Source organism: Haliotis asinina, chromosome 2, assembly GCF_037392515.1.
Source record: "Haliotis asinina isolate JCU_RB_2024 chromosome 2, JCU_Hal_asi_v2, whole genome shotgun sequence".
NCBI lineage: Eukaryota > Metazoa > Mollusca > Gastropoda > Lepetellida > Haliotidae > Haliotis > Haliotis asinina.
Genome location: NC_090281.1, coordinates 14,987,209 through 15,009,193, shown reverse-complemented (window position 1 = coordinate 15,009,193; position 21,985 = coordinate 14,987,209). Strand labels below are relative to the sequence as shown.

Here is a 21,985-nt window from a genome sequence, read left to right as displayed (position 1 = left end):
GCAAGAGCGAAGTGATGAAGGACATTATTGTCCACCAACAACCACTGTGTTGACAAACCAACAAACGTAACTTGGGGAAATGGGGATCCAAACTAACATTCAAAGGTTTCTGCTTTACAGCTTGATGAAAGACAGTTTGTGTCATGTCCACATGTCCAGACCAACAGTACATACTTATCCAGTAGGTAGGTACCAGCCATTACACAGATATGCCAACCCCAAAGTGTTTGCAAAAAGTAGTTTCAACATTCAAAATTAGGAGTTTGACTATAAAATTAGTAGTCAACTAAATAAACAAAATCATGATGGATTCTGTGAAAAAATGAATGCTATTACCGTAAAAAAAATGAATGCTATTACCGTCACATGGTCAAATTATTTCTGCCAGAACTAAATGTGTCAAATCGCAAAGGTATTGAAATCAGCTACGCTAAAAGTACGTTTGTTACTTGTAATCATTCCAGTTAAAATATGTCATTAAATTTGATGAATGGAAGGTACATGAAGTCTGAAAATTTATTTCACCATTGAAAATTTATGTTCTTTGTCTACATATCCAAATATAAATACATTTTTATTAAAATTTTGTAGTATTTCTAATGCAACTGTATTGGTGTCGTTTGAAGTTAAAATTCGTAGCGACTACGATACAACCGTAGAGGTTGGCATCTCATGCCATACCAGTATTCTGAAAGACTATTAGATACAAACCCAAAATTAGGTGCTTATTATAATATATATATATATATAAACTATATATTGATTATGCCACATCAGCATTATATTTTGATTGACAGTCAACTACTCTTTTAGTGACTAACCCAAATTATAGGTCAAAATTTTAAATCCTTTATAAAACATAAGTATTTAACTTAGACCATGGTGCAATCCCAACTTTTCACCTTTAAAATGGTACATGAATCATGAGCCTATATCCATGTGCTTTAAAACCATTTGTTGATTCCACATGGAACCAGATCTGGATCATTGCTTCTTGACACTGTGGACAAAAGACGCAAGACCTTTATTCAATAGGTATTATCTGTGAACAATGGACATTCCAGCTAGAGAGGTGTATGTGTGTCTATGCTCTCTGTCAACACACACAATACGCCAAACGGGAACCAGAACAACATCTACAGCATTCCACACCCTGAACAACAGCTGGCGTCAACTGCCGTAATGCCAAGTCGGGGAAATATCACACTATATATCCACTTAGGAGAAGTAACCCGACAAACTCCCCTTTCACAATCAACAAGCAGGCATGAGTCATTCAAGCCACAAATCAAAAGTATAGAGTTTCAGTGTCAACAACTGACAGTTCATGTATGTGACTTGACAATTAGGGTCACCAATATTCGGCAGTCTTCCAATACTGGAGGATATGGAACCTTTTTACAGAGGCTTCTCCACGGCAGATTCCAACACAACGGATGATACCACATATTTATGTACTAAGATAATTTAAGGCTGCTTCCAATTTGTAGAGTGTAAAGCCAACAAAATAATGTAGAATTCGAAACTCTTTGCAATACAGTGTAAATAGCAAGGTCAAAAAGGTAACTACACAGTTGAAATTGCATGGAAGGGAGGCTCACACAGATTGTCTTGTCTTGTGTCCACTTTTTTAAAAGCATCAAACTGTTTTCAGTAGTAGATAGTTTTAAAATCCCACATCTCATCAGGTTTGCTGCTTAAGTTAGTTTTATCACTCACCTTGTCTTAACATCCATCATGATTTCCTTTTTCATAATCAATTACAACCAATCATCTGAAACTGTCTAAATCTTCAACACAACTGCCGTGAATTATTACCTGACACAATTCAGGCGAATAGTCACCTTAGCCTGACACAAACTGGACTCTCTCCTGTGCTCCTGGAGATGTCATAAAAGCCACCAGAATGTTCTCAATGAGACCTATTAAAAATTCTGTCAGTTCTCTGGTCCCTTCAATCCCCGACGCCAGCACAAAGCGTCTTATCACTTCACGTCGGTTGAATAAACCTCAGTGCAGTTAAATCATCTATTTCAAGTTATGATTTACAATAGGTCAGAGTTGATATTCAAGTCAATTTTTATTCAAATATTCCAAATTCAAAGAACAAGTGCTTAAAAATGGCAAATGTATGACTGAATTGAAGACACCGGTCCATGAATGAACTGAGAGCTACGTGTTAGTGCTTCTTTGAGCTCTTTATGCCGACAACGTCTTATGTAAACAGCAAAGGTGTAGCCATTATGGCCTGTTAGCTTAATGTGTGTACGTCTAAGTAGAATACCTGTACCGTTACATGGTAACCATTTGAGGGAGCAAACTTGGGTGGCTGCCATGAGAGAACACTTAAAGCACCAGGGTACCTACTGCCTCTAACCCCAAACCACCTTAGGATTACAGTGAACATAAGTCTGTCTAGGTATGGACAAGTGTATCACTTGGACCCTGTTCTACAAAGCATCTTAGGATTACTGTCTTTGTAAATGTAACGGTATGGAAGATATTCCACAAAGTTCTCTTAGGATAATGGTGATTGTAAATCTGTCTAAGATTATGGAAGATACTCTATCACCTTAATGTAACCTTACCTATTCTGCTGACCTTCCGATGACCACCTGCTGGTGCTGTCTTACTTCGCTGATAGGCGGTGTAGTCATACCTGTCACAGCTGGCCTGTAGGCAACAGAAAACATTTTGGTCAGACCAGCAAAATATATTTTATTCACCTGAAACGAATACCTCTATACAGTACAATCTTGTTATTCCAGAAGGGATCTCCTTAAATACTCCAGGAACTCTATATTCCTAGTGTATTAGTTATCCTTCAAAGATGAAAAATTTGCAAATGCATTTTGTCCAATTTGCAAAGAAAACCTCAGAAGAACTACATGTTTATTCTTTATATTTTGTGCACTAACAAACATAACCAGGAAAACTTGATAAATGATGTTGACCAATTATTTTCAGTTGTAATAAACCAATCATCAATTATGAGACTTCAACCAGTTCCCAAAACTAAAATTTACCTATAACTATAGGGAGTGAGTTTAGCTTTAGACAGCACAGCAATATTACAGCTATGCGGTGGAGGTCTGTAAATAATCAAGTCTAGATCAGACAAACCAGTGATCAACAACATGAGCATCAACCTGCGCAAATGTCAACCGATGACATGTGTCAACCAAGTCAGCAAGTCTGACCATGTAATCCCGTTAGTTGCCTCTTATAACAAGCATAGTCGCCTTTTACGGCAAAAATGGGTTGCTGAAGGCCTATTCTACCCCAAACTGCTTTGACAGAGAAGGTTCTTACAAGAAGCATGAGTTACTGAGAATGTCACCAAGAATGTTTTCTGACTATATCAGAATAGTGGCATATTGATGAGACATAATGCTTACTGATAACATTACAATGGTCTGCACGGCATTGATTCAATGCTTTTTAGCAATTACAAGAACATGGTTTATAGATTAAAAAAAATTATTAGGGTCGGTAAGGAAGGTGGAAAAAAAGAGAAGGGAACATGGAGATGCTATATGAACGCTTGAGTATATCCTGTATGCCAGGTGCATCATGCCAGCTGCGGCATTATCTTTCTTTCTATTCAACAGGTAAAACTCACTAATCAACTCAGAGGATAAAATATTTAAGTTGAATGGTAGGGTGTGGACCAGCAGAGATCTTACACCCACATACAAGTACAATTTCTGGAAATATTTTAAAGGTAAAATTTGCTATTTTTTCTTTTTCTCTCCTGTTCTTCACTTTCTTTGCTTTTTATCAGATCAGTGGAATATAAAGGAAAACAAATAATGTAAATACAAACAAAGAAAATTGGACTTTCTCACATTTCAGGTCAGCAGGTCAATAAACCCAGCACTAAACAAAAGTCCTAAAAGAACATGACAAATCTGTATGCTGGAGAAGATTTGAAATTGCCTTGTAAATAACCCAAAACGACACATATGCCATGTAAAATGAGACTTGAAATTATCTGGATTACTGAAACAATGATACAGGTACCTGCCATCAACCAAACTCCAAACCTGGTACCTGTCTGTTCAAACCATGCTTGTTTAAGACAGTCATGACTTATCAAGTAAAAACTACAAGTCGGTTTCTTCAATTTGGGCAATAATAACTCAACAATGGAAACAAAAACACCCCTATGATCAAAGCACCCTGAATCATTTGACTACGACACTAATGGACTTTGTGGCATTCAATGGTAATCGTACACACACTACTACCCAAAGCAACAAGCCATAACCACTTTATTAGATGTGGATTCACTGAACTAATCATCACAGAAATGGAACGACCATGAAATAGGCTAAAAGAGACTAAGGTCAATCAAATGAGTGACCATGCTCACAATGGCACTCAGTGTCAAACCAGTCGATCAATGGAAGCGATCTTCCAGTGGAGCATGACCATCAAGGTAATTATTTCACCACACTTCGGCAGTTAGTAACAGTGAGATAGCTTGGGCAAGCTTCCAGCCATCACTTGGTCTGACAGATGTCTACAAGCACCTTTGCATAGCTCCTTTGTGAATGAATGCTGGATGCTGGCCAAGATGAACCAAAGTACTTGTTAACATCATTTGAAGAAGAAAATTGAAAGGGTTCTCAAAACACTTTTGCCACCGAATAGTTGCAAAACATCTTACTGGATAATCAATTTTAGTTTTAGCACTTCACTGAGAGATAGTACTCAGTAAAAATAAATGTGTTTTATCTGAAATTTAACTCAGGATATATACTATTGATAGTATATATTGATAGTTCCAGATGGACACAAAGGTCACCTTAGAGAGCCATTATTGACAGCTAAAACCGGAATCTGGTGTTTTAAGACAGTAAACAGTGCAAGACATTTCTCCAGGTGAACATCTAGGTCATCCATATTGATGGTCCAAAGTAGGTTCTGGTGGTTTAGACGATCAACAGTGCCGGATACTTTTCCAGATGTACATATAGGTCACCTTGGACAGCCAATATTGACAGTCCATCCAGGGGGTATTTGGAATTCATGGGTAATTTGATGCTAGTTCTCAAAGAGCTGCTTCAGGCTACTGGTATGATGTGTATCAATACACTGAATAAATGACCCACTGAGCTTAACACGTCGGAAGAAAGCTCAATAAAGGAAGCTTTAAAATGCTTTATAAATGTAACTGAAGTATTGGGACATTAACCAATGTCAAGCTGTTCAATAACATTTCCTGAAACATGTGATTTTATCAAGATTGAGGTGGTACCTATCCGATATTTGAGCAAGGTCACATAAGGCTTGCAGTCACCTGTGATGAAGCAAATACAACATACTAAGCCTAGTCTAGGCACAATGACACACTTAGCTATGTCGTAAGTCACACAACCAAATCCATTAGTTTCCCCTTACATCCAACATGTTGAGAACCAATCTCGTCCCTCGCCATTGCACCCATGAGGTAACTGAACCCAGGTCTTGAGCATGACAAGCAATTGCTTTAACCACTAGGCTACCTCACAACCTTTCGTACCCACATGATCAAATGAATGAAACAAACAGGGAGAAAGTGTATCTCATGATTTTATCACAACTATGAATTAGGGAAAATTTAAAGTAAGTGTTTTAGTCATCTTGGGACCTAAAAACTAAGAATAATGGCATAAAATTTTAATGCTTAAGTTTATATCTTCAATAACTATTAGTCATATCAATGTGTACATTTAAGAGCTTCTTCCTCACTGTTGAAGGTACAGGTTCGGACACTGGCCTTCAGTAACCGATGTTTGATGTAAGAGGTGACTAATGGGATCGGGAGGTCAGACTCGTTGACTTGGTTGACACGTTATTGGTTCCCAGTTGTACAGATCGATGCTCAGACTGTTGATCACTGGATTGTCTGGTCCAGACTTGATTATTTAATCACCCCAGCTATATATCTGGAATATTACTGAGTGGTGCATAAAACTAAACTCACTCAGTCTTCCTGTACTGACCAATATTGCTCCTAATATAAAATTCTGATATGCCAGAGGAAGCCCAATAAAGTATGGCTATTGACTTTACAGTATGTGCAGTTCAAACAGACTAACAAACTTGACAACTGTTCAGTCAATAAAACGTCAGCAGGTGACGGGGCTGCCATATATACATCAGATTTTCATCACAGATTTTGAATTGACATTACTTTGTTGTGATTGATTTCACTGCCGTAAATGTTTGTCATATTGCTGGGTATATGTCACACACTGACTTGATACATATTGATTCCAGCAGAAAATTTGTTTGAATGTGAAAGGAGAATATCTGTGTGGATTGTATCACAATGAACTGAGTGAGTGAGTGAGTGACTTTAGTTTTATGCCACACACAGCAATATTCCAGCTATATGGCAGCGGTCTGTAAATAATTGAGTCTGGACCAGACAATGCAGTGATCAGCAGCATGAGTAAGAACTGCGCAATTGGGAACTGATGACGTGTCAACCAAGTCAGTGAGCTTGACCCCCCAGTCCCTTCAGACGCCTCTTACGACAAGCACAGTCACCATTTATTGCAATCATGGGTTGCTGAAGGCCTAATCTACCCTGGACTTTAACGGTTCCACAAGGAGCTGATGTAGCCAAACACATATTGCTCCAAGCAATCACTCATCCACTGAAGATTTGTACCTCGTCAAGATAGTACTATTGACAAATACAAACACTGGAATAATATCTTATGGCACAGATCACTGAAATACTTTTTATCATTTGAGAACATCTCAGTAGCTACATGCAAACTTAGAGCGTGGTCTTTCCATCTACATGCCACCTAAACTGAACTTGTGTAACATCAAACAATGGGAAGAATTCTGTGGATATACGACATCTTTATTGACTAATATATGCAATCTTTTGTTGATGCTACTAACACTGTTACCATTTGCTTGATAATGTGTTAGTAGCTACACTGAAACGTCATTCACATTGCCTTCAGCAACCCATGCTTGCCATAAAGGGTGACTATGTTTGTAAGAAGCAACTAACGGGATCGGGTGATCAGGCTCACTGACTTGATTGACACATCATCAGTTCCCAATTGCCCAAAATGATCACTGGATAGTCTGGTCCAGGCTCATTATTTACTGAACGCTGCCATATAGCTGGAATATTGCTAAGTGCGGCGCAAAACTAAACTAACTGACTCACTCACTCAGGCAGATGCTCAGTCCAAGCTCGACTTGGGCCCATTCTACAGAGATATTTGGTGGCCCTAACTATAACAAGTCAGTGTCGTGCATGCGAGTCATGACAAACTAACACCCACCAAGATACAGGTTAGTATTGGTCATCAGCAATTCTTGTTTGTAATAAAAAGTTACTCAATCAATGCTCATGCTGTTGGTCACTGGGTTTCATATCCAGAATTGATTATTTACAGACCTCTACAACACAGCTGGAAAATTGCTGAATGCTCTGTTTAACAACAGCCAAACAAACACAACCCCCTTAGCACCGAGGTCACTTCATGGAAGTGGACCTTGTATCAAGCAGATCCACTGGGACAGATCAATCATCATGAAGTACCTCAAGAAATGAGCACTTTCTCTAAATACAAATTAAGTAGATACTCTCCAGTGCACTCATACCCACGGGATTATTTGGCTTTCTTTGTTCTAATCTTTTAACAGTTAACTCACCAACCAAACAAGCAGTGGATTAGAAAAATGCAGGTGAACCTGAGTGTACTGGAAACATTCAAGATAGGATTTACATCAGAGTCAGAACTCGTTCTGACTCACATGAGATGATGGTAAACTAACTTGTTCAAATATGAATGACTGTGATCAATGTGATTCCAATACTCTGGAGGCTTGGATGCTACGCTCTATTTGCATCCCCTAACTTGTACCATGAGGCAGTGCTCTTGTAGCAAGAGAGGATTTTCCGTTGAGTAAATAAGCTGAATTTAACCTCCCATGTACAGAATTGCTTATAATCAGCTTCATAATTATGTAAGAGTACCCAAATTAGCGTTGAGCAAGCAAGTCATGACCAGCTAAGACCTGTGAAAATAAGGTCAGAGTTGATCTTCAGCACCTCATGCATGCCATAAGAGGCGACTAATGGGATCATGAGGTCAGGCTTGCAGACTTGGTTGACACATGTCACCATATCCCAATTGCGTAGATCGATGCTAATGATGTTGATCACTGGATTGCATGGTCCAGCATCGAATAGTTACAGACCGCTGCCACACAGCTGGAATATTAATACTGCTGTGAGAGGTGTTAAACAACAACCAAAACAAACCACAATAAGAAACTGACCACTTCATTTTCAGGAGGCTAGGGATTCTGTATGGAGACTAGAGCTGCCACATATTATTTTTAGAAATAAAATTCCAGGGATGAATATCATTTCTAAATCACCTTGCAAAATGTCCTTTTCCTGTTTTCAACAGTCTGAAGTAAAATCATTTTTAAAAGCATTTTGGGTGACAATGTAGTTTTGGATAACATTCCAGACAACTAACCAGTATATTATCAGAATAGACTATGTTGCAAAATACATGTGATATTGGCCATAAAAAGCACTGCTGTTACAAGCACGTACCTACAAGCCAATCAGTACACCCCTCCAGTCCCAACTATCTGGAAAACAGCGTTCCTCCAGATGACAAGGATCCATCCTACACAACATCAAACGAGCATACTAAAACAATCCCCTATATTGGAATCCAACTAATCGTAACACAAGGATCCACCCTAAACATCATAAATCAAGCCTACCTGTGGCACAAGGATTCGTCCTACACATCATCACCTGTGTTTACCTGCACATCCCCTCTACTTGAGATCCAACAACCTGTAACACACAGCTATTCTTGTGTGAATGTCCACATACACCAGGTATTTGCTGTGTATTGCTAAAATCAATACAATAGCAGCAACAGTCCCCATGTAAGGACATCTTTAGTTTTCTGCTTGTCACTAGAAATGTCCTGACAGTGTCACCTGACTGACAGAACATGTTCTGCTACTTGAGCTCGTGGCATATCCAGATCAGCAACTTCCTGAACCGGAAATTGCCCCAACATTGCCCATCAACTGTCACAGTGGGTTTACATTATAATTTGTCCATGTCCACAATACCACATGAATGCTATGAAGTACCAAGTGTTTAAATCAATAGAAGCTGTATGATGTATGTAGCCAGTGAGCAATTTCACCCTCATTTCTTATAAGTCAAACAAGACTTGCTCGTGTAAAAATCTCTAAGACTACTTCATGACATAAACAAAGGAACTGACAGATATAACCCGCTTTCCTGGTATCTTGCCGTGTCTTTTTGTCAAAAAGACAGTAACGAACCATTGTTATAACCAACTCAAGTTAATTATCCCATTAGTGTTTTATAGTTTACTGCAGATAGATAATTAAACTTAACATGTATTTATAGTGTGTTTGTTTTACACCATTTTCTGCAAAATTCAAGCAATATCACAGCAGGGGGCACAAGAAATGGGCTGTACTCTTTGTACCCATGTGGGAATCGAACTCTGGACTTCAGGGTGATAAGTGAAAGTTTTAACATTGATCTGCCACAGGTCTGGTTCCTGGCAATCAAGGACACAATGTCCATGGATCTAATGAATCTTGGTTAATCCAATACTGCCACCCAGTAAGTAAGGCAAGTGGACACACACATTAAAGGTGCTATGTAAACACACTGAGCCTAATTAGTCCACGTTCACACAGAGTAGCACTGTTTCACAGTATTTATAGAAGCGGTAAAACAATATCATACATAATTCAAAAGCTTCACCAGATATATGGCACGTCAATTGAGTCTTTAGTTTCCCAAATACAGGAAAATGTGGTCATAACAAACCATAAGCAAGAAACAAGAAGTTGGCATCCATGTTGTATGTTTCATTTTGACTCATAAACTTCAAGAATGCTGATGAAACAATGAACAGGAAGACTTATTCCATCTGTAGTCTGTAGTTCATTTCAGGCATTTTCATCAAATACACAGCATGGAAAAAGAGTTGGCTGCATCAGTTTGCTGTTCGCTATAAACAGGTTACTGTATTTGAAACCACTAATCATCGTATATTCATTTGCAAGTAAAGAATATTACCCATGTTGACATTTCAATTTTCTATGAAACAGTGTTAGTAGTTACAAAAACATTAATAGCACCAGTATGAATCAGAGATTGTAATCTTGATGAGCCATGGTTAATATTTTATTTCCTTGCTGTGCAGCGAACCTGTAATGGCCGATGCCCCCTATTAGGCTGAACAAGACGGCACATGTCACAGACCCGGCCTCCACACGTGGTTGTGGTGTATCACTTGTACAAGCCTGGACATCATGAGACAATGTCACTGGGATCATAACAACACTCAAATGCAGGACTTTGTTTTTGTATTTCACAAAGGTACATTTTCCATGACTTACAAGGTCCTATGGTGCTTGTGTGTATCTAATTCAGTGTTATTTTGTTTCTTTTTCTGTTTTCATTCGTCTGTACATAATGCTACAGTCATCAATTTTCCACCTGTATGTGCAAACAAATCAGTATTGATATCGCAATATCACAGCAGGGTATCCAAACCTGTGTCTTCTGCAGGAAAGTGAACACTTTAACCATGTGGCTACCATAGCCTTCAAGATATGTAAATATGGCCTACAAATAATCAATTTTGGGTTTAAGAACCAAGGACTCATGTTTTGAACAATAATCCATGCCAACTGGGTACAATGATATGTAATTAACTTTAAATAATAATACTGATTACCCAACGTATACGATGTTTGGAAACTGCGTGCAAACACATTTGGCTGTGATTCTTCCTTAAAGTAAAGTGGGTTTGGGCGATCAGACTTTTCTCTTCTGGAAACGTTACAGAAGTGGCAAAACCCTTTCCACGTCTAGAAGAAATTTCTGCTAAAAGCAGAGTCGGTTTTACATTTGTGACAATATCATGAACACATATTTTACAGCTATTACAGCTGTACGAAGTTGTTTGTAAACAAATTGACCCTGGATGAAACAGTCAGTGATCGCTACCAAATTATACAATGACAGGACATGTGTTTATGATACCAGGTGTTTGCGAACACTGATCATGAAACCAAGCAGAAAGAAATCAGAAACCTCTAGCCACTGTGCCATCGTCACTAACATTAGAAGAACAGCCTGAATTAATTCTAAAAGCAGAAATTCTGCAATTGCAGATTATCCATGTCAGATAAACAAAGACCTGCTGCTACTTACTTGTCTGGTTTCATCAATTAAATGACCCAGGTAAGGCAAGACTTCCTAACAACCAACAGAACTAACACTTCCCCGGAAATACATCCTCAAAGCACTAATTCATCTAAAATATTGCACATTTAGGGTTCAGCAAGTTCGAAACACATGTCTTTGGAAGATCACACACCATTCATCATGATGCATCACCAGGAACTGATTTGTCCTCCTTTAGCAAAGAGTAGCACTCATCCACAAGTCTTCAACTGGATGATGTCCAGTCCTTGCACACTAGATATGTCTATGCCTGGTCTGGTGCTCTGCAGTAATCCAGTGAGCTACTGGAGTTCTTCCAGGTACACCCACAACAGCTATGGAATATGAAACATCAATGTTAACGCCTACAATTCTCTATCACATTCACTCAAGTAGCTAAAGGATCAAGACTCAGCATCATGCAACACAGCTGGCACTGTTCAGCAAGGTTGCAGAAGATTCTTGAGGAACTCTAGGAATGAAAACGTACGTGGGTAGTTCTTTCTCACATCACATTCACTGAAGAAGTTTATGGTAGGCAGCTCTGTCCACTCAAACCAACACACTCTTCAGCAAAGAAGACCCTTAAAGAGTTAAGCTGTTCGTCCCTGTTCCCAGCTCTGCGACTGGGGGATCTACATTGTCCACTTACCCATTGTGGCGAGACAAATTTATAACTGCTTATCATTGTGAAAGGCGTGACGTGGGTATATGGCATGGCTGCTCACATACATAGCAGATAACACTGAGGATATTAAGCCTTGAATACAGATCTCGCCACCAGAAAGGCAGTCAGTCAGAATGCCTGTAAACATGCTTGTCAGCTTGTATGATAGGGGCCAAGATTGGGCCAAGAAATAAGCTCAGAGAATGCCAGCCATGTTGGCTCAGATCCAACCAAGATCAATTCAAGTGGCAATCATACAAAGATAAAGGCCCCAATGTGATATTGTCCACACAACTCCTTACATGATGGACGGTTTGGTGAATGTCTGTAGACTGTGCAAATATAATATATTAACATATAACACACTGAGTAATCTAACAGACACTGTCCACTGTTCCACCAATGGAACGAAGCTGTGGACATTCTCACATTCTCTCTGTCGTCATGAATTTTGAATAATACTCTTCAGCAGAATCTCAAAGCTCAGAAACTACTAGGAATAACTGATTTCCTTCACTTAATACTTTGTTGTCTGCGACGATCTACAACTGGACGGAATGATAGATACCAGGTGGCAACAGGAATGAAGAAGTTACACAGTCTTTGACCAGCACTCTCCTCATACCTGTACAATAAACTGACTGTAGCATTGCCCCGAAACGTGACATTAAATATTTATTCACTCACTCACTACAATGTACTGCTTTGTTTTCTCAAACTAAAGCAACAGAATGAAGTAAATACATGTTGCTGCTACAAACATATAAAAAGCATGTATTGCATCTATGATAATGTTTTAAGAATGCTTTTGAAAAAGGTCCATGTACTCTTTTAGATTCATGTCATTCCTGATACAAGTGAATATAGCAAATCTCCAACCCTGGTACTCAGAAAAACTTGTACACCATACATCAGCACCCTCTTTTTCACTAAAATCCAGCTTGTCTGCAGGACAAAAATAATAGATAACTATATATATGAGAAATCCAAATTACCAAAAGGCATCAGTTCACCATAAGGCTGATCTGTGTAGCAAGATTCAGTAAGAAATATCCAATGGTCAACATGAGTTCTGCTCCAGAGGGAGCAGACGAACAGTCTGTGGGTATAATAATGACAGCCTCCATGCACAGCTGCAGCTGGCTATATGGTGACTTGACCTTGTTAATCCATGAACAGTGCATAGGGGTGTAATTAATTGTAAGTCTCAGGAATTACATATCAACTCAAAAATAAACTAAATAGGAACAAGGCTGATCTATAAAATGATCATTATTGAATTTTCTGCCAACTCAACATGTCAACTTTGGTAATCTTCCTAAATGCAAACACTTCTGTGGTAGCAAAATCAACAATTTAACACTGAATAAATTTGTACTGCCAATTTACCAATATATGAACTATAAGATACACTATCACATCCCTACCTGTGTACATCCAAATGGTCGAGCTACCTTCACGTGTCGCAGCAATGACCAATCTCAACAATGTGTTTGACAAAACCACAACAAATGCTTCCTAACAGTGATTATCCCAGCTAATTAGGTCTCTGTACTGAAAGTCCAATGAAGCATACAGTCAAACCTAGATCTTTCCTTGCTTCAGTGAACGGACTCTTACTGGTTAAACCAAACAAGACTGCTTCTAACATGCAGTGGTACTGCATCCTACAGAACAGATAGCAGCACATGCAACATTGCAGAAGAAGAGTGTGCACACTCGCAATGTAACACATACATTGATCAGTTCTATATTGACCTTGCACTACAATGATGAGCATGGAAAGCAAATTGCTGGTGCTGTTCAGGTAACAAATGCTTTGGGGACTTTGATATGGGAAATGCAGCATGTCAGTACTGTGGGTTATCATGCCTAGAACATCAGAGGGAACACATAGATACACGCAAGCTGTTGGTATTGATGGTCTTTGGCCTGTACACAGCAGAAAATGCAAAGGGCTTGCCTTATATACTAAAGGCCCCATCTGTTTTTTGTTTGATTGTCGTAAAATGTCACAAGTGTCAAGGTTTCATCCAAGTGATGGCAGTCTACAATAATCCAGAATACACAATCTTCACTACTGAACTACAAGGCGTTGCTTTGACCATTCAAGACCTTGACCATGCAAGACTGACAATCAAATTCTTTTTCATCTCCCATTTAGAATCTGTCATACAAAGATTCAGCAGAAAAAATTAGCCTTGACGAACAAAAACATTTTAGCTGAGTTTACAAGAATCACAAGACTTCAAAAGACTTAAACTTTGATGTAGAGTCCAAGTCTCAGACTTACAAACTGCGCAGGTATGAGATGTTATACCTTGTGATCAATCCCTGCCTGACAGGAGCTTTCAGTGCAGGCACTGTGCAGGCTGAGACGATATACCCTGTTATCAGTCTGTGCACCACAGGTGCTTTCAGTGCAGACACAGTGCAGGTGTAAGACATTATACCTTGTGATCAATCCGTGCCCGACAGGTGCTTTCAGTGCAGGCACTGTGCAGGCTGAGACGATATACCCTGTTATCAGTCTGTGCACCACAGGTGCTTTCAGTGCAGACACAGTGCAGGTGTAAGACATTATACCTTGTGATCAATCCGTGCCCGACAGGTGCTTTCAGTGCAGACACTGTACAGGTGTGAGACGTTATACCTTGTGATCAATCCGTGCCTGACAGGTGCTTTCAGTGCAGACACCATCCAGGTTGAGACTCCCCAATCCCAGATGACCCCACAGCCCAAATCTCCTACAAGAAGCAGACTATTTGGAATCCCACTGATTTTATTTCAATGCAAGTCACTTCTGTCTATTGACATCAAAGACACATACAATAGATAAGAACAGAAGTTAAATCATACACAATTTACTTTCTGAACTGCAAACATGACCTTTTGATGAGGGGTACTGTTTGTTTAGATCATATTTCACTTTTGTGTACAATGAGTGCAATAAAGCTCCACATAAGGCTAGTCTGTGCCAACAATTCAACAAAAGCTGTTTACGACTACAATCCTTCTCAAAGTCAACAGGGCATTGTTAGATTACATATAGGACCTATGACTGACATCAAGGACAGTCATGAAAATACAGCATATCAATCGTACACGTGATATCAATGCAATAGTAGTTGGTCGGCTTTTTGTTTAACACAGCACTCAGGAGCATTCCAGCTATATGTTGGCCATCTGGAAATATTCAAATCTGGAAATATTCAAATCTGGACCTGAAAATCCAGTGATCAACATCATAAGCAGCAATACCATATTGGGATATAATGACATGTGTCAACCAAGTCAGTAAGTCCGACCACCCGATCCCATTAGCCACTTCTTACAACAAGCATGGGTTACTGAAGCCCAGTTCCCACCCAATCTTTATGGGTTCAACAAAATAGTGAGGTAAACCTCTGAAGATTTTCTATATCAGGTCATCAGTAAAATACAGATCACCTTTGCCAAGCTTAACTGAGGGGAATCAGAAATTTTTTCTTACAACTTTCAGAGTTCTAAAACCATCTGGAATTAACCCTTGAGCTGAGAACATCTAGACAAACACCATGCACATGTCTACCTGTATCAGTTGACTCAAACTAACGACCAAAAGCTTGCACCAAACATATTAATTAGTACTCCATAAAACAACAGCAAGTGAATCCATGGCATTGTACTGGCTAACCATGCACTTTCTTCAGAGATTATATCCATCCAATTTCAACATGTAAACCATGCTTATTGACTGACTAATGTTTGACTGGCTGATGGCAGAAAGTGAAGGACTTGTGCTGTAGTACCACCTCGTGCATACTGTCACTGATTTTTAGACTCATGAAGATTGAGGGTAGAATAGGTCTTCAACTCATGTTTGCCACAAAAGGTGACTATGCTTGTGATAAGAGGCTACTTATGGGATAGGGTGGTCAGGCTTGGTTGACACATGTCATCAGTTCTCAATTGCACAGAATGATGCAATACTGTTAATCACTGGATTGTTTGTTACAGACACAAATATTTACAGACAGCCGACATATAGCTTAAATATTGCTGAGTGCAGCATAAAACTAAACTCCCTCACTGACTTCTAGATAAATACCTGACACATCCCTACATGTAACAAATCATTAAAAATGGTGGACAAAAGTGTGCACCAGGATTTAGCAATCTAAGTAAACTTAGTCTCAGTGTTATTTGTTACACTCCACCACTGAGTCTAACAAACCCTAGTAGAAGGTCGCGTCAGGTAGCCTTTGAGCGACTTATGACCGTCCAATCAAACATGAGATGGTTAAATAGATTTAACCAATCAGACAACGACTACTATTTGGGGATCAGAGGGACTTACAAAATATTCAGATCACTAACACAGATCTCTCCACACACAAACATCCGCATATAACACAGTTAACTGACCTGCAGTATATACGCTTTGAGGATTCTGTTGATATGGTTACCATTAGCCAATATTTCCGCAAGGTGACATCCTTGAATATTGCCAGGATTAAAAAAAGCCAGATTTATGGATGTCAACTTCTTTAATCTGAATAACAGGATCTTTTAGAGAGTACGCTTTCACCAGATGAAGGAGCAAGCATACCCTCCAAAACATCCAGTTATTCACAATAAAGAAGTTGACATCCATAAATCCGACTTTTGTTATGATTTCCACTTCTAAATGCCCTTCAAAGATTTGCACTGAGATTACTCATTGGTATTCCAATGAAACACAACAAACGATCAAGAAGTAATTTCATGGTAGTGGACTGGCCAAGCACACAATTTTTTATGCCTCCAACAGTCAAAAAAATATTACACCATGCCTAGTGACTGACTTCTGTTTCTTGATTGGCTGAGAACGGAAAGGAAAGGTCTTGCACAGTCACGCTGCATGAAATGATGTCAGTGATTTCAACAATGTTGAAAGATTAATTTGAGGAAACTATTAAGTATTTATTTTTTATTCTAGACATATTTATTCAAAAGATTTGACTTCAATGTTCCTATTTCTTAAGCAAATTCTTAAATAAATATTCGTAAATGAGAGGTGAATGAATGAAAATTTCTGACTGACAAAATGACTGGTGGTACTTTATTGGTATTTTCATGCAAACTGCAGTTTAAAAAAGAACCTACCAGAAAAATGATTATTGATTAATGTTGATTGTGTCTGAGTTAAGACTTAATGGATAAATGAGCCATCTCAAGCAAGAAGAATGTGAAGCACCATTTCATTCAAACCAACCGGAATCTGTCAAGTTGTATTGACAAACACCTTCAAGCTGCATGTACAGCAGTTTCCTATTTCATGGCATCATAATCATATGTCGAGGAGCAAATAATTATCACTGACTTCCAGTGCATCATTTGCACTTCAAATGTGCATTTCTAACAATCTTTGCTTGAATAAATATCCCAGATAATACCCCTCATTTATCATCATCATCATCATCATCATCATCATCATCATCATCATCATCATCACTAACAACCAAATATCCCATCAACAGATGGAGTGTTCTGTAAAAACTACAAAGAACCACTCGCTAAATCCTTTAACTGCAAACCCCTACAATCTAAACCAATCAACAACCATCTAATATTCATCTTCATTTCCAGATTTTGCTTGTTGCAAAAGGCAACTAACTTGCTTGACACATGTCATCATATCACAACTAACTTGCTTGACACATGTCATCATATCACAACTAATTTGCTTGACACGTCATCATATCAACTAACTTGCTTGACACATGTCATCATATCACAACTAACTTGCTTGACACATGTCATCATATCACAACTATGTAGATCAATGTTTACGATGTTGATCACAAGATTGTCTGACCCAGACTTGGATATTAACAAATCGATGCCATATAGCTGGAATATTGCAGCGTTTGGCGTGAAACAACAAACAAAACAAACAAATAATCTTACATTATCCTCCAACCCCAAACATCCCTTGATAATAGACAACTCACATACATCTCTATACTTTCACTCAATGTTAAACATCAGCGTACTTTAATATCAGACTAACTTGAGTTGCTAGCAGATTAGTGTGAATTTGTATCTCCCTCTTCTGATTTATCAAACACCATGTAACACAGTTGTCATTCACAAGCCCACCACAGATATAATGATATCTCCAAAATAGCATACCTGCAAATGACAACACTATATTTCATTACTTCAATTACGGAAATTGATTCGCCTACCAGTTTCCATTGCTATCAGCAAGCACACACGACAGAGGTAAAGCTATGCATGGTAAACATAATCAATAGAGTAAGTGTGTGTCTCAGTACGCCAAGTATCACACATTTAAAGCAACAGTGTAAAGTGCAGTGACTTCTTCTGCATTATGGGAACACGTCAACAACAGAGATGCCAACCCCAAAATATTGCAAATAGTATTTTCAAGGATCAAAATTAGTAGTTGACCCATAATATTAGTAGTCAAATAAATACTTAAAATCATTATGGACTATGAGAAAGATAACATGAAACTATCATGGTTGATGCTTTAATTTCACTTACATCCAGAAGTAGAGTTGCAAATTATCAGCATTTCATTTCTTCTTGTCGGCCTTTTTGGTAGGTATGTATTTAACTAAAATGTATGTTTTTGTCAATATATATATATATCTGAATTGCAATGAATCATGTACAAATTTCAATATCTTCATGGCACACTTGAATATATTTTCACTGGGTAGCTTAGCAATATTTAACATTGGTAACTGACAACAGCTCAACCATGGACTTGGAACCAATAAAACCTCCTGTCTTGGAATCAACAATCTCTCCATATACGTCCTGGAACCAATACAACCTCCATCTACATCCAGATAAATGCTCAACCATGGACTTGGAACCAATAAAATCTCCAGTCTTGGAATCAACAATCTCTCCATATACATCCTGGTACCAATACAACCTCCATCTACATGCAGCAACCAACAAAATTTCCATCAAAGTCCTGGAACCAATAAAACCTCTATGTAATTGTTGAAACTAACATCACCACAAACTCGTCTTGGAATATTACTCCTAGTTTTGGAACTAAGAGAACCTTTGTCAAAGTCATGGAACCAATAAAGTCTCCACCACAATCAGGAACCAAACATTTCTTCACCCAAGTCAGGGAACCAATAAACTCTCCATCTAAGTCACAGAACTAACAAAATCTTGAACTTCCCAAACCAAATTGTCACCAAGTGATGAAGAAGAGTGAGTTTGATGATTATTTGTTTATTGTTCCACCCCACACTTCACAGTATACCAACAGTATGAGACTAGACTGTAGTTAATCTAGTCTTAATTTTGACAATCACATGACTGCTATTCAGGTCAATGATCCACGCTGTTGGCCTACAAATAAATCAACGAAGTCCACCACAATCCATAAAGTCACCCCATTGGATAAGTCTGGAGAACAATCCTTTGCTGTTTGCCACACAGGAGAGTTTAACAAGGTTAGTGCCACTTTTTAGTTTGTCAGTTACATTTCAGCCCAGGCCACTGGTTGTGAGTCCTTGCTCATCCAGACTGAGCATTTTTTACATGGCACCTGCTTCTATAGACATCAAATAAACCAATAAGATGGGAGCATCTCAGTTTAAAAAATTCAAAATTTCAACAAATCAACAAGACATACACTATCCTGACTGTTGAAAGTTGCCCTGAGTAGAAACAATAATTTACACCTTTATTATCTAAATCACAAGAGTTATTTGAACTCAGGAAAACAAAGACCAATAACTGTTAGTATTGGAGGCAATAGGATCCTTCACGTTCATGATAAATTTCAAGAACGATTTCAGTACATGCACAAACAGAAACTTAGCTTGCATTTGTGTTTAACATTTCTTTAGACAGTGAAATGAAGATGCTCAATCTTAATGATTTCAGCATGAGCACATAAGCACCGACGTATATGGATTAGTATATCCCTGTGTGGGAATGGATTCTTTTCATTCTATTAACATGCACCCAACCTGTTCTACAGACAATTCTTCAAGAATGCATGATAGAACAGTGCTACTACACTAAGTCCAGGAACAGACATGGCCACTGTTCACATGTGGAGGCCTTGAGCGCAGCAAGCTTAAAATTCCTTGTAACAGAGGTAGTTGTATGGGAAATTTTAGCTTGCAGTTTTTAATCTCTTCAAGACATTTCTTTACGAAAATGAAACTGAATACGACAATTTTATCACTGTATGAGAGGTAGTCCTTAAAAATGTTTCTTCAAGGAAAAAGGTTTTGAATGATCTCCCACAGAGAGGTAGTCTTAATGGAATGGTAGTTGTGTGGAAACAGTACCATGTCAGTTCAAGAGAATGACTCTTGAAGCAGCTGTAGTTGTGAAGCGAATAGTAGTCAGATCCCTTTAAGAAAGGTCTCTTTAAAACCTCCAGGGTTTTTAAAAGGTAGTTGTGAGGGAAATAGCAGTATCTACAGCTGGATATATTTCTTTAGATGAAGGAAACAGTTGAACATAAAGGACACAAGATATATATGGAGGTATACACTGAAGAACTGAAGAGATAATACTATAAGAAGAGCTATAACCTAGCCAGGTCTCGTTTCTGTAGGTTATTGACAATAGACAAGGATTAATGGCCCACTCCACAATGTGATGATGTTTATTGTGCCACACAGGCCATATTTAACATACATTCCTCCCCTGTCAACAATACACTAAAGCTACTCATATTTTCATGCACATATACAGCTCATAAATAGGCATAACCAGTGGCTGAAATTAACAGGGCCCTGTTCTGCAAAATGCTCTTCGCATTCCAGATAGTATGAGAATGTTAAAGGATGGAAGTTAAGAACACTGTGACGCTACAATAGCTTTTTGGAAAAAGGTCCTGGGATCTTTTGGTTTTCCTAAAGAATACTTGAATTAAAAACAAACAAGTGTTATTTTTAACTTTCTTGTTTCCTGCTGAAAACTAGCAGCGCATTCTTACCTCACAACACAGTTTATGAGGTTATTTCTGGATGCTTTCAGATGCAACAATCAGAGCTTTATTGAGTCCTGAGGACACAAATAACTCAGAGATCCTGTAACAACCAGTGCACAAAACAGAGTCTAATTATTTCAGTCACATATAGTTTACAGTTCATATTTCCTCACACACACACAACATTCAGGTTTGACCTTGACGTTCAGAAATAGTGGTCCAGACAACTTATAATTTTGTGTCAATGTTCTACAGGTTCCTGAAAAATTTGGGAATGGTGTTGTATGCTGTACTGCAGAAGTAGATAATGGTTTTCATTGATGGAACTTGATATTATCTGCCAAGAATTCAAAACAATAAAGGTTACTCTGCATCCCAATTCTTTTGGTTAAAAAGGATGCAACGTCTTTTTCTCTATACCATTATGTACACTTATGGAAATAGTATATACAACTGTGCACTGCATAAAGCCCTACATGCCTGCATAGCTACAACCCAATTGACTTTACTGCTATTCAAAATTGCTTCACATACAATTCTTGATTTTGTTTAAGCACATTTGAGTTCACAGTAAGCAGATTACGAATATTCCCTCAGGCAGACATATTTCCCAAATAGAAATGATCTCAAGCCAACTCCCTGTTCATTCTGTAGGGGATTAACCAAGTTATCCAACATCAATGCTTTGCTACACAGGTTGTGGCCAAGCACAATGCACTAGTAAAACATCCAGATCTTTTTTTCCATGGTAAATGTTCAATTTGACCATGTAGAAAATGTTATATGTACCAGTAATCATCCATCATACACTGTAGATTCAAAAACACCCATGTGAGACACCCTTCCCTCCCATCACCCCCTCCTCGCCTCATATGGCAGGTATGATCAGCGGCCCATGACCATTCATGGCAAAGCGCCAAACACTGGTGCAAGCAATTCAGCAAAGTTTCAATGTACCTATGTGCTTATATTATATCCCATAGCAAATTTATCATCACGTGTTTGATACAAAACAACATGTCTACATTGTGAGACCTGGGGTTGGTGGGGGCCCCTCTGGTGTCCGCTGCTG

General features: G+C 38.5%; 1 protein-coding gene across 1 annotated transcript in view; it reads right to left on the bottom strand.

Annotated features, from left to right (window-relative positions):
- The window catches only part of LOC137273302 (centrosome-associated protein 350-like), a 122,162-nt gene that overhangs the window by 53,062 nt on the left and 47,115 nt on the right, over positions 1-21,985 (bottom strand). Inside the window, exon 5 of the mRNA XM_067805858.1 lies at positions 2,589-2,673. Within this exon, the coding sequence (XP_067661959.1) occupies positions 2,589-2,673 (85 nt within the window). The remainder of the gene's footprint in view (positions 1-2,588; positions 2,674-21,985) is intronic.